This window comes from Tetrao urogallus (genome assembly GCF_951394365.1).
Source record: "Tetrao urogallus genome assembly, chromosome: 20".
Taxonomy (NCBI): Eukaryota; Metazoa; Chordata; class Aves; order Galliformes; family Phasianidae; genus Tetrao; species Tetrao urogallus.
Window position 1 is genome coordinate 10,061,743 of NC_136833.1, and position 13,436 is coordinate 10,075,178.

Genomic DNA, 13,436 nt, shown 5'->3' on the forward strand with positions numbered 1-13,436 from the left:
GAATTGGACAACCTGGTGAGTTGCATATGCTAGAATTTATCTTTTCAAGTCACTCCATTAACTGAAAGTGATGCAGGCTCATCTTTAATCAAAACCTTGTTTTAATAATTTTTGTTAAGTGAAAGTGAGAAGTGTAATTTTTATGCCATCTTGAGAATCCTTTTGAGATTAGGTGCTCTGACTAAAAGGATCCTCTTAAAACATCACCACCAATGCTTATTACTGTACTTTTACTGTACTGGCACAGAAGCAAGCATTTCCTTGGGTTAATGTCAGTCTCTCTGTATTTCCAGCTGGCCTACGCAGATTCATTGGTGATCAGTGGCACATGCAGAACATCCGCAAAGACTCTGTGGAAAGCTCTGATGATGAGTTTTTTGATGCTCGAGGTCAGTGCAAAGTTTTGTTGTAGTATCCCTATTCTTTTGCCAGATTTGCCGCAAGTGAGTAAGCTCATTTTGGAATGGACTAACAACATTGTTTTCACCAGATTGAGGTATGGTTTTTTAACAGGCCTGAGTATCAGAGATGGGTGAAGCACTGGTGTGGATGAATAAGCAGCCAGGAACTGGATCTGGCATCAGAGCAATGTGGAGCATATTCTGCTGCATCTTTCACTTCAGGCCTGTCTGGAGTAGGACTACTTTTAATTACTTGTTAAAATTGTGGTATATAAAAAACTTAAAAATGCTTATAATTATAGGACACAGCTCCATTTTCAGGCTGAAATGAATGTAGAACTACCAATATATGTGTAAGTTTTACTATGTTGACCAAAGTTTCCCTTACATCTGGAGAAAAATTCTTACTCGTGTTCTGAGAAGCTCATATAGTTTGACTGTTGTGGACTATAGTATAGCTCATTTCATTTCTTGAATGAATGTGAGAGTATACTCTGTATGGCTGTTTCATATGAAAAACAATCACAAGTTGATAGTTTAGTGCTGTAAGTATTTTCAATTTTTAGAAACTGAGGAAGGAGAATTTTGAGTTGGGTTGGGCTGTAGGTTCTGTGAAATTTCTGCAAGCTGTTAGGAAAAAACAAAGATGTCAGTTTTAGGGTTGTTTTGATCTTCAGTGCTTTCCTGGAGTGGGGAAAGGGGAAGGAATTCTAACTAGTAAGTTGATAGTAAACACTTGAGTGATTTATTCCCAACTTTGTTTTTAAGTGACCTGCTTGAGATAAGAGCAAATACTCAAACAACTCTCTCCTCTCTGGTTTTCCTGCACAAAATTTGTGTAGTGCATAGGTATACTTCAGGATATGTCAAGCAGGAAGCTTCTTTGGAGAGTCTTGCCTGTGCTAACTTAGGCTGCTTATTTCTCTCACAGTTACTAGTTTTAGTCCTTTGTGGTGTTTTCGTATTCATCACTGCCATTTATTTTTTTATTTTTCCTTTTTCCTCATACAGAAGAGGTGGTGGAAGGAAAAAGTGCTATTCTCATCGGCATGAGCCAGTGGAACTCAAATGACCTTGTTGAGCAGATAGAAACAATTGGGAAGCTGGAAGAAAATCAAGGTACTGTTTAGCTTGCCTTACATATCTATTTAAAGTTAAGCAATTAGGTGCTGGACATGTAAATACTCAACAGAAATAAAATTCATTATATCACATAGTTTAAAGATCTAAATAAACATGTAAGTAATGTTTTAGTGATGGGAAGTGAATTAGTTTATCTATTCCAGGAAGAAACTTCGCTGATAGGCTAAATAGCATCATAAATGTATTGACACAGTGGGACTGTTTTAGATTGAAAGCTCAAAAACTACAAGATGGTTTACAAGACTGCAGCCTGCATTTTCTGTATTTCCTGTGATCAATCTATATTAAGGATTTTTTGGTCATTATTATTAGTTTATTTTCTACATAGAGTAAGTCTTTACTTACTCTATTTTAATAGAGTAAGTAACTCTAATTACTTAAACACTCTGAAGTCTTCTTTCAATGTCAACAAATCATTATCTTAAAATTTCAAGGAGACACACTAAGAATATTTTCAGACAGCTTTAGCTTAACATTTAGGTAATAGTGGACCACTGCTATGAGTGAGAAGTGAATGCTGATACACCAATAGGAATCTAGGCCCTAAGACAGAAGCCTAAGCAACTCCTTTTAATTGTTTCTTTGTCTCCTAAATTATCTTGTCATTTAAAAATGAAAATTACCTCACTGAATTTACAGAGAATCATAGAACCGTAGAATGATTTGGGTTGGAGAATGGTGGACCTATCTTACTTGCCCATCTGTGATAAGAGAATTTGTGTAGAATAGTGCTTGTTATTAATCTAAATTTTTTAAGAATGTGGTGGATTTGTGCATCTGAAGATCCTTTTTTGGAGGCTTTTCTGTACTGATTTGTTACATGTAATCAATCCTGTAAATATGAGCCTGTGTATTTCAGTATAAGGATTGATTAAAAGTAATATTTATCTGATTCAGAAACTTTTTGATTATCTACCATTGGAATGTTTTATTGCTAGCACTTGAATGACAAGTAGATGCCAATCCAGACATTATGTTTACAATTGTTAAATAGGTAATTCGGGAAGACTTCTTTTTTACATTTATTCTTAACAATGATACCAAGTTTTCTCTAATGTTACTTGGTAACTTACTTCATTGTGTCTCTGACTCCAAATGGCAGTTTGGAAGAGTTGCTAGATGTGGTATAGTATACCATTTTATCTGCAAGACAAAAAAGAGTAGTAAGAAAAATCAATATGGTATTGTATCAAATATGGCTTAGTTTTCTAAATGGCTCACCATGAACCATCTTGCATGCCTGCTAAATATGTGAGACTTTGTAGCAGATGAAGCAGTTACATGCATTTCCTTCTTTTCCTTGCCATGTTAAGCTTTCAAATTCAGCCCCACTGATTTGTTATTTACTGATTTCCTTTACATCTGCTGTGTCTGTCTTCATGGAATTATCTGCCAAATACTTACCACAGTGTTTTTAATACAGATAATTAGACAGTGCTTTTGTTATAGCTTAATAAGGCTGAGTGGAATTACTGATTCAGCAGTTTCAGAGATATCTGTGATCAATAATCTTCAGATAGAGTAGGAAGTATTTCAGCCTTAGCTCAAGTGTTTATAGTCAAAAATTATGTGTCCAGGTAAAGCTGGGTTTTTTCTTTAAAATACTGTGTAGAAAAGAGAGGGAGGTCCTGTGTTGTCTTTGATGTGGTACTTCACTTTTTCAGTGGAAAAGTGTAAGAAGTATGATCTGCTTATCCAATGAATTCTTTTTTTTTTTTTTTTTTTTATATTTTATTTTTATTTACTGGGAGCAGCATTTAAATCTAATAAGTTTCTGTTACAGAAGGTAAGACAAACAGCATTTTCACACATCATAGTTATGCAGTTAAATTCACTACTGGTGTAAAGTATCTGTATATTGCTTTATAGAAAATTGTGTGCTCTGAGAACTAGGAGCAAAGTCAGACTGTTGTTTTCAGTGCTTTGCATTTAGTCTAGCCACCTGACCCCATATCTTTAAGTAAACATTGTTAACATTTGTGAGGTTAAAGTCATTGTTCCTAGAATTGTGGAAATTAGAACAGACGTCTGGAGGTGCTCCAGTCCAACTCCTTGCAAGTTCCATAGAGCAGGTTATGCAGGAAAGCATCTGAGTGGGTTTGGATATTTCCAGATAAGGAGACTTCATCACCAACCTTGGCAATTTGTTCCAGGACTCTGTCACACTCAAAGTAAAGCATTTTTTTCCTCAAGTTCAGATGGAACTTCCTATGTTCTAGCTTGTGACCATTCCTCCTTGTTCTGTTTGGGCGCCACTGGAAAGAGCCTGGCCCTATCCTCTTATTCTTGCCCTTTAGATTTCAGCAAGCATTGGTCCCCTCTCAGCCTTCTCTTCTCCAGGCTGAACAGCCACAGGACTTTTGTCGTAAGGGAGATGCTCCAAGTCTTAGATCATCTTTGTGACCTTCCACTCGCCAGTTCCCTGTCTGCCTTCAGCTGGGAGCACAGCACTCCAAATGTGGCCTTCACAGAACAGACGGGAGGAGAAACCACCCTTACCCTGCTGGCCATGCTCTGTGCAACGCACCTGAGGGTGCCATTGGCCTTCTTGGCCACAAGGGCTCACTGCTGGCTCATGGTCAGCCTGTTGGCCACCAAGACACCTCAGTCCTCTACAGCGCTCCTTTCCAGCAGCTCAGCCCCTAACCTGTACTGATGCATACGGTTATTCCTCCCCAGGTGTAAGGGGAGGACGTTTGCCCTTGTTGAACTTCATCAGGTTCCTCTCTGCCCCACTCTCAACTTGTCCAGTTCTCACTGAACGACAGCACAGCCTTGTACTGTTGACACAGTACAGTTAAAGTGAGGTGAATTCTCAGCAAATACAGCAGACTTTTTGTATACTTTGAATTCAGCATGTGTTATGTTTCATTACTGGAGTTTCTTTATAGTCAGAAATGAGATCATGAAACATTTTAATTAGCAAACCAGGCAAGTATTTGTTACAGAAAAGGTGTGCCATTCAATCCAAGTTAGTAGTTCATAGGTCAATTTATGCTTGTACTGGCATTTCAGCAGGTGAAATTGTAGGGGAAAATTCCATTGATGTGGTTGGTATTAACTATGAGGTCAAAGCTTACACATTTGAGACTAAACCTGAGCATGATTTAAATTACAAAAAATAAATAAAGTCACATGAATTGTGAATAGTGGGGTTGCTCTCTCTCCCCTGGTTGCCTATCTGTTGGTCTACTTGGCCTTTCTAGACTGGAAACTCTTTGACAGGGAGACTGTGTTTGTGAAATGCTTTACACAAGTTCACACCAGCAAGAACTTTGTAAGAAATCTTACAAAGGCTATTTTTGTTGCTGTGAGCATAGATGTTGCTCTCCCGAGTCACAAAAATCTTACTGGCCAACCCTGTTGCCTGCTTTGAGGCAGATGAAAGCTAATTCTCACTAAATGGAAGCTTACTTTTTGCTCTCGGTTTTTCTCACAAACAGTGTTTGTAAAAATTGCCAGCTCACAGGAGAAGTGTGAGTTGACAGGGATGTGGTAAGCTACCTGTTAAGAAAGAGAGGGCCAAGCACTGAATTTGCTGCAGGAATGGAAGAACTGCTAGCGACAGAGATCTGCTGTCATTCCTTTTACATTGTTTTCCTTCCTGATGGCCAGGTCTGGTTATTGGCAGGTATTTTCTAATACTCTATGCTTCCCTTCATGTTAGTTTAATCTCATTAACTGTAATTATACTTCCGTGCATCATACTAGGTAATGTGACTCTGTCCTTGCTGCCAGCATTTTAAATCTTAGCTTTCCTATCGTTACTTTTGCAATTGTGATAGAGGGCATGACAAAAGATTATGCAACCAGTTGTGCTTGTCAGAGTATTTAAATGATGTTTGTTTTAATGACAACCTTTTGCTTTTCTTCAGAAATGACCTGTCTGCTTCTCTTCTTTCTTTATGTGATCTGGCTTTGTTGACGGAAGTGGTCATATTCCTCTTAGCTTTGATGAGAGCACTGTTCTTGCTAAATCGTGGTAAACCCTTACATACCACTTTTTTAGTTTACTAGGCTGCTTCTTCTCTAAGAAAAAGAAAATGTAGCGATGCTGCAGCTGCAATTAATCATTAATTTTATTTTCTAATGTTTTACTATGTATTTTCTAATTTATTGGGGTTTTTTTACTTTTATTATGATAGTTGTTAATTTTTAATTTATATTAATACTCAGCAGTCTGACTAATTAAAACTAAAACTTATTGGACTAGTGTTTTCTGAAAGACAGAATTATGCTTAGGCCAGAATAAGCAAGAGCTATGTTAATTGTTTAACTTCTCAAGTTTTAAAGGTCAGCTCTGCCAAATTTCTAGCAAGGACTTGAGCATGCTGCCTTTCTTTCTTTTTTTTTTTTTTCCTTTTTCTTTCTTTTTTTTTTTTTTTTTTGTTTTCTGCAATATGGAAATCTTATGCAGGGGCAGGTGTGGAAGGGAGAGGGAAGGAGAAGAAGAAGTTGCCATTAGTGATAGTTTTTGTAGAATATAACATAAGCAAGCAAAGGAATTATTTCTGCAATACAGCTTTGATGGGGTAACTTGATTTAATAAGCCCTACTTACATTTTAAAAGCCTTTAGTCAATTCTGTCATATGCTACTGTTATGCACTGTAAATCCAGATAATTCAATTAAAATGTCATAGATTATGATGAATTCTCAGGTAGGCAACTTAGAAAATAATTTTTTTAGTTGATTAAAACCTGATTTTAGTTGATTAAAACGTAATTAGCCATAGAATTCCCGTGAAATTCTTTTTTCCCATGCTTCATGTGTTGCATGTACAGACTGATGGGATTGTCTTACTGGTAACCAGTAAAGTAGATGGACACAGTCAGCTTACACAACTGGGAATTTTAATACCTGATATATTAAAGCTCTGTCCTGGTATCACCACCCAAGACCAGGTTACTGAGATCTTTCCATCTTTTAATGCACTGATTATCTGCAAAAAAAAATGCTGATAGTAATATTGCTCTCTTTTTAGGACTTATTTGAATTGTTGACTTAGACTAAACATTAATTCTCCCACCCAGTGTAGTTGTGAGGTAGTGCTTTGGAGCTGGGAGGTGCTACTGTTGGACAAGTTATGTTACGTCTGTACTCCTGTCCTTTCTGCACCACCTAGAATTGAGCCATGCAATTCCTACTGGTTTTTTTTTTTGTTGTTGTTTGTTTTTTAATAACAAATGCTGTACTTCTCTCCTTAAAACTTACTATGAATTGTTCTCCAAAGACTGTAGTGTGCACTGTGGCTCCATACCACTACAGCTGTTCTGTGTAACTCTATGTCATAGTTTTATGATTTTTGTTATCAGTTTTCCACATTATAACATCATTTAATGCACTGGGAGTTAATGTTAAGAGCTAATGTTCCAGTTCTGTGGACTGCTGATATTTCTGGGTACCTGGTTCTCAGAGGAAGAGAAGAACTCCATCTCCCAGAAGACTTTCACTGTTCTGTTTCCATTTTCCATTTAGAGGGAAAAGATAAACTGTTCCCATGTCACGAGGCTGCCCCTTTCTTTTTGTTGGTCGTCTGTGTGCTGTGTTCTCCCCAGCCACCTGCCTTCAGCATTAGAGTAAGGCCTTCAGTTTTGGACACTCACTCTCTCATTTATTTTGTTTAGTAGCTTCAATCCCAATTAACTTGTATTTCTGCTATTATGATTAGTAAATTAACTTTCCTCCTCAGATCATTGCCACTGTTGTTTGGTTGTTTTTGTTTTTTTTTTTATATTCTTTCTCTCTTTGTTCCCTTCCCCTCCCCTTTTTCCCTTTTTGGGCCTGTGGGCCTGCTGTCCCCCTGTTGCGGAGGCAGATAGATCTAGAGGTAACTCCATGACACTCTGCATTTAAAAAGAAGCCTTGCAGAGTGATGATTTTATGGCCTCTCATATATCTTTTGGATCTTACCTTTTTCCATCTAATGTAAGACAAAAAACAACCATAATTTGTGTGTGAAACAGCACATTTCTGACTGATGAGGGGGGCAGTTGCCAGTCTGTGCAATTTGCCACAGTTTCTGCAAGACACTGAACAGAACTGTAGTAGTCTAATAATACTACTGTATTATCTTGGCTGTGAATTAACATTTTCCGCTTAGTTAAGGTGGAAAGGTTGTTTGTTAGTTTGTTTTCCTTAAATGGTCTAGACTTAAAAAGATGCTTGTAAATTTGCTTGTAAATTTGTGGGATGAATACTAAACAGGTTACTGGTACTTGTGAGGAGAAGGAGGAAATGAGACCAGAACCGAACTTCAGGAACTGATACCTGAAAGCTAAAAGAACATACTTCTCTGGATCTACCTTCTTATGAACAACATTTTGTGAATGTTTGTGAGAATAGATAACATCAAATTTTAGTTATGTACTTGAAAGAACTTTGTGTCAAGCATTTGGGGGGCATACTTAATGAGATGTCTAACTGTGGCATCTGAAAATTTAAAAATGTCACAGTTCAGAATTAAAATATAGTATCAGGTGGTTTTGAGATCTGTTAATTTCTTTGGAAATCTAGAATTTCTAGCTGTCTTTGCTTACATTATTTTGCCTATGGATTGTATATGTGTACTTGCTGTGTGAAATAATGGGCTGTGAAGAATTGGCTGTATTTTGCATCTCATTATTTAAAGTGTTTTTGGAATGTTAAGCAAATACACCATGTTACACAGCCAAGATTCGTATTCACTAGGGAGTAATTCTCCAGTGTGTCTTTTGCTAAGCTCTTTCCAAAGAAGCCATTGGATGTTTTAAAAATCAGCATAGTGGTCATGTGCAAACTGTTCACTGTAATATATTAGAAAAAGGAAGGAACTTGATGTTCATGTAAATCAGTCCTGTTTCATTCCCTTCTTTTTTCCCTCTTACAGGTGAAGAATCTGTGTTTTGTTCATCTGGCTTTCTACAGGAAAAGCAACGTGAGTCTAACATTATTTTCATTTTTCGTTGTATTCAGTGCTGCTTAACAGCTAGAGATAGTAATAAATTTTGATCAGCAAAAGTGTGTTACTGTGCTTTCGTCAAATGTTATTTTTTGGAGTATGAAAGGGCAAAGGCTGTGTTTGCGTAATTTCTTTATTGTTACTGAGGTTTATGAAAATGTACCCCAAAAGTGCCTGTAAGACTTAGTGCATTAAATATGCATTACGCTTTACAGACTGTATGCTTTTTTTAAAATTTTTAATTTTTTTTTTAATAAGAAGTGCAAAACAGCCTAGTAATGTAGTATGTTGCTAGGTGAAGCAGGAAGTGTTCTCTAGGAGGGCGTTTTGAGCAGCATGAAGCATTACTGTAAAATACTAAATGGAGTTCCCACAGGGAAAACACATGACCGGGTTTTTTGTTCATATTTTTTCTTTTCTGCATTAAGCTTGTTCTTGTGCTAATCCTGCAAATCCAGAAATTCACTGATAGATTACCTGCATAACCTTGTAATACAGCCATTTTCTAGAATCCACCTGCATAGCTAAAGAAAGGGCATAGAGAAGTGTGATAATATATGATATAGAAGAAGCACACACTAAGGCGCAAATTTGAACTGAGCTTTATATCCTAGCCGGCAGATCATTATTTAATTGTTTCATTAGTTTGTCCTAAAGTGGCTTATCTTTAGGAGTATAGTAATGTGCTCTAGCTTAAATTTCTCATATGCAGTCCATTCATTTTTCTTTTTGTCCCCTGTGGAGTTCTATGTGCAAGGTAGTTTTGTGATTCAGCAGTTTTGTTTCTCAATCTTTGTTGTTTCGTTTTGTTCCGTTTTGTTTAAATTGCTGCTGCTGTACCTTCAAGTCTGTTCCCTCACAGGCAGAGTGTTTTGCAGTGGGAGTGGAAGGTATTAAGGTTTGTGCTAAGTGAATTAATCTCAGATTACCTCCGAAAAAGATACTCATGTCTGTAGAGATGAGAGTAAGATAATCTGTAAAGATTATTTGAACTTCTAGAGAAATGTCTTTGTATACTAGCAGGGTAATTGATTGTGACCTTACAACCTGGCATGCTGGCTGGGTCAAGTAAGTGTTTAGAAAAAGACAATGACTTTTCATTCCTACTTGTAGCCTGCAGGAAACCAGTGGAGTGCTATTAGGACACATTCACTCAGGAGCATGAAGAATTCTTCAGTATTCCCCAGAAGAATCTTCTCAGTAATATGAGCTAGAGCTGTGTAGGATGGCTCAGCAGCTGTGTCTAGATCTGGGTTTTCAAGAGTTCTGTTCCCAGAAAGACACAATAGAAAGGCTGGATTTTTCCAAGTTCTCAATATGTTTGGGGCTTGGTTAGTTTTAAAAACTTAAACGTAAGGATAGCAGTGGGGACTAGCCATTACTACTGACTGCTCACTGTTGATTAGTTTATTTAGATGCCTGTATGAGAGCTGACTGTCCTGAGGAATCAGGTTTCAGATGGTTCTCCTGTTCCTGTATCTTCTTGTGCCAGATTTTGAGAAGCCATAGTGTCTTTCTAGTTGGTGAATTTGCAAGTTAAATAACTACTTTTCAAATGTTTTTTTTCTTATTTCATCCTGAACTTTCCTGACTATATTACTAGGTATTAGAATGTAATCTGTTACAACCACTGTTTTTTTACTATAGGATTTGAATACTGTTTTTTTTTCCCTACTGTAATTTACATAATGACACAATTAGCATAATTTGGTCTAATGACAGTATGAATCAAGACTACTGGAAAAATTTGTAAAATGTTGGTAACATCATCAGAGAGGTTTGGTCAGACAAGCCTTATTAGTATTTTACCTCATTAAAGCCCTTCCAATAAATAATAAAATATGCAATCTCTTGATCAGTTTGTTTTGCTGTCTAATGAAATTTCAGCGTTCTTCTGCAGTACGTCATGATGCATGTTCTTGGACAGAGCTTCAGCTGTTGAGTAGTCTGATTCATTATATTATCTTCATTATGGAGGAGGTCCCCATTACTTCAGTGTCTGGTATTTAACCAAAACAGTAAAGCTGAATCTAGTCCCCAAATCTGGTTATCTTCCAAACATACAATTAGCAAAACTGAAATGTGAAATGGAGGCACATATTGATCCCCTGACACACAGACACACACACAAACACACACACACACGCGTGCTTCTTTGAAAAGAAGCCCAGTATATCACAATTCCTGGTTTTTAAAATCCAGTTATCTATGACTTTTTTTTTTTTTTTTTCCCACGCATGTGAGGCCAGGAGCGAATTATCATTCAACCTGGCATCCAGTGCATTAAGAAAAAAGCAGACCACTCTCTTTGCTTTCTAAAGATGTATTTTTAGAATGGGATTTTCAAAGGAACAGGGTATAAGTAATTCCAGAAAGCATTTTGCCTAGTGTGGTGCGCTGTGGAGAAAGGTAGCAGTGAAGGTTTCTGAGCATTTGGTGAGTCCTGGATTTCTTGAGTACTCTGTTGAGGATAAATATTATAGTTCACTGTAAGATGTTTCCTCGTAGTCTAGAATAACCCTTCTTCAGGACCCAGAATTCATGTTTGTATGGTATTGGTTCTGTTGTGAGCTAAGTTGCTAGAAAACTGACGTTCTTCCTGTATGCAACTAAAAGAAAAGTGGGTCTGCTGGCCAAGCTTTTGGAAACGCCACTTTCAGTTAGAAGCATCTTTAAACTGCAGAGACCAGTTTTCAGAGAGTTCAATAGTGTGATTGCATTTGGTTGAAAGTTAAGGCTTTATGGGTTTGTGTTTTTGCTGTTTGTTGTGGGTGTTTCTTGTGTGGGTGTTGTTTAGTGATGGTGTTATGTTTTGTTTTACACAAATATTAAATGACTAATCCTTTAAATCTTTGCCTGCCAGAAAGGCAAGAATAATCAATTTGTTTTTAAATATGGAGAAACGTGGCCATATTGTTTGATGGATATAAGGAATGATATTTGTAAGACTGGCTATGGAATTAGCTCTCAATTCTAATGCAGAAGTTAAGAGTATTTGAAGTTTGTTTTGGACTAAGTTCAGTGCTTTTAGGATAGCCTGACCAGACCCTGCTTAACTAGTCTATTCTTCTAGAGTCTGGCAGACTGTCTATAAACGTGTCTCAAATGGAGTAACAAACATGGTATGAGTTCAGTACTCCAAAAGAAAATGTAAGCCGAGTTGTCTGTAGCATTATATGATGCATTTTGTTTTCTTCAGACATGCTGCAGGAAATAGAGAAAAAAGTCTGTTTCAATTCAGGAAGCTGTCAGCGTGCACTCATAGCCTCCTTCCCACTTGTAAGGGAGAAGGTGTTAACAGAGATGGGAAGATTCTCATCTCATTTGGGATTTCATCACTGTCTGTAGAAGGGTTAACCTCTCAAAGAACTAATCTTCCAGACTTCAGTTGAAGTAATTGCCCTTTAGTGAAATAGTGCAATATTTAATTACTGTGTAAATTCCACTGACATACAGGAACAACAGGTATAATCTTAAGACAACTTAGCACTTCTAGTTTGTAATTGTTTACTTTTAAGCAAAAAAAAACCCTATAGTTTTTACCATGTCATACTTCTTATAATGAACTTATTCTAGTTTCTGCTCCTTCTCATTACCTGACAGTATTTATGTTTAGACAAAGTAATACTGCAGAGTCCATCATTTCAGCCTGTTCCAGAAAGGCACAGATGACTAACAGTACCTGTGCTGATACAGTATACCTTTGCATAACAACTTGAATCTTGTTACAGAGAATCTTGTTACAGATGTTGCTGTTAGGAATAGAGGACTCTGTATTACACAGGACTGCAAAGAACTTTGTTGTTCTGTTTGTCCACAGAATGTGAATCTTTCTGTCTTGAAACCATAACTGTATCTTAACTCCACAGATGTCTGTGAAAGATGAGGCACCCAAATATTTATATACTCAGTTATGTCTCTCTTCCTTTCAGGTGAATTATATCATGCCTCATTAAGAAAACAAAGGTTACCTGCACAAGGCAGTATTGAAATACATGAGGACAGTGAGGTGAGTGTTTCCCAAAACAAACTGTGCTGATTTCCAGGGTGCAGACATGTGGAAATACTGTCATATTGCATTATGGAATTATAAGCTTCTTTGGTGGCTTAATGTTCTTTTTGTTCAAGTAAGTGCACATGCAATCACAAAAAAATCAAGCCAAGTTTTTAAAATATTGCATAATTAATTTGGGTGAAAATATGACCCTATGTCTCTTGAGAAATTGTTATGTATCCATAGTGTTCCAGTGCAAATGCATATTTTGAGAAGGTTCAGCAGCAGTCTGAAATTGATAGTAACAGAGTTACTTCTTTAGAAGATGCAAAGAATCGAAACTAGTTCTAGTCCTTCCAGTTGACTGTTTAAGGTCATCCGTTCCCATGTAAACAGAAAACAGAAATGCCTACTTTTTTGTTTTTGAGGAATCCCAGTCCTAAAGCTCCCTGGAAATTATGATAGTCTTTCACTTCAGATGCCCTTTGAGTTGGTCCTTGAGCCCCTTTCCTTAGACATGCCTGGGCTGTTCCTTAGAGGCAAATTATTTTCACTCCCTTTGATTCCTTCTGTAAAGGATACCTGTTAAATGCAGTTAGCTGAGGCACTTCTAGTAACAGCGACTTGAGCAGTACTGACTTACCTGAGTTTTTCTCTCTGTTTCGAAGCTTTTGGTTACACCAACCTTTCAGCAGCGCTACTTGTTTACAATCTTGTGTTGGCTTTAGAAAGAACTCTTAGCTTTTTAAAGGGAATTAAATTTCTCTTTGAATGACTGGATTGGGAGTAAATGGAGTCAGAATTTGTAACTTAGAGCAGGAAAAAGTGGAACCTTAAAAATACTCATTCTACTTACATGCATATCCAAAGCTTAAAAGGCAGAAAACACGCCTTCAGGAGATGACTATGAGACTTAAAATGAGTAAATGTTGTTGGAGACTAAAAAATGTAGGCTAAAC

General features: G+C 37.1%; 1 protein-coding gene across 1 annotated transcript in view; it reads left to right on the plus strand.

Annotated features, from left to right (window-relative positions):
• PITPNM3 (PITPNM family member 3) overlaps positions 1-13,436 on the plus strand; it is a gene marked incomplete at both ends in the record, with an annotated part of 42,160 nt that overhangs the window by 8,898 nt on the left and 19,826 nt on the right. Inside the window, 4 exons of the mRNA XM_079545330.1 lie at positions 294-389; positions 1,413-1,520; positions 8,412-8,459; positions 12,416-12,492. Coding sequence (XP_079401456.1) covers positions 294-389; positions 1,413-1,520; positions 8,412-8,459; positions 12,416-12,492 — 329 coding nt within the window. The remainder of the gene's footprint in view (positions 1-293; positions 390-1,412; positions 1,521-8,411; positions 8,460-12,415; positions 12,493-13,436) is intronic.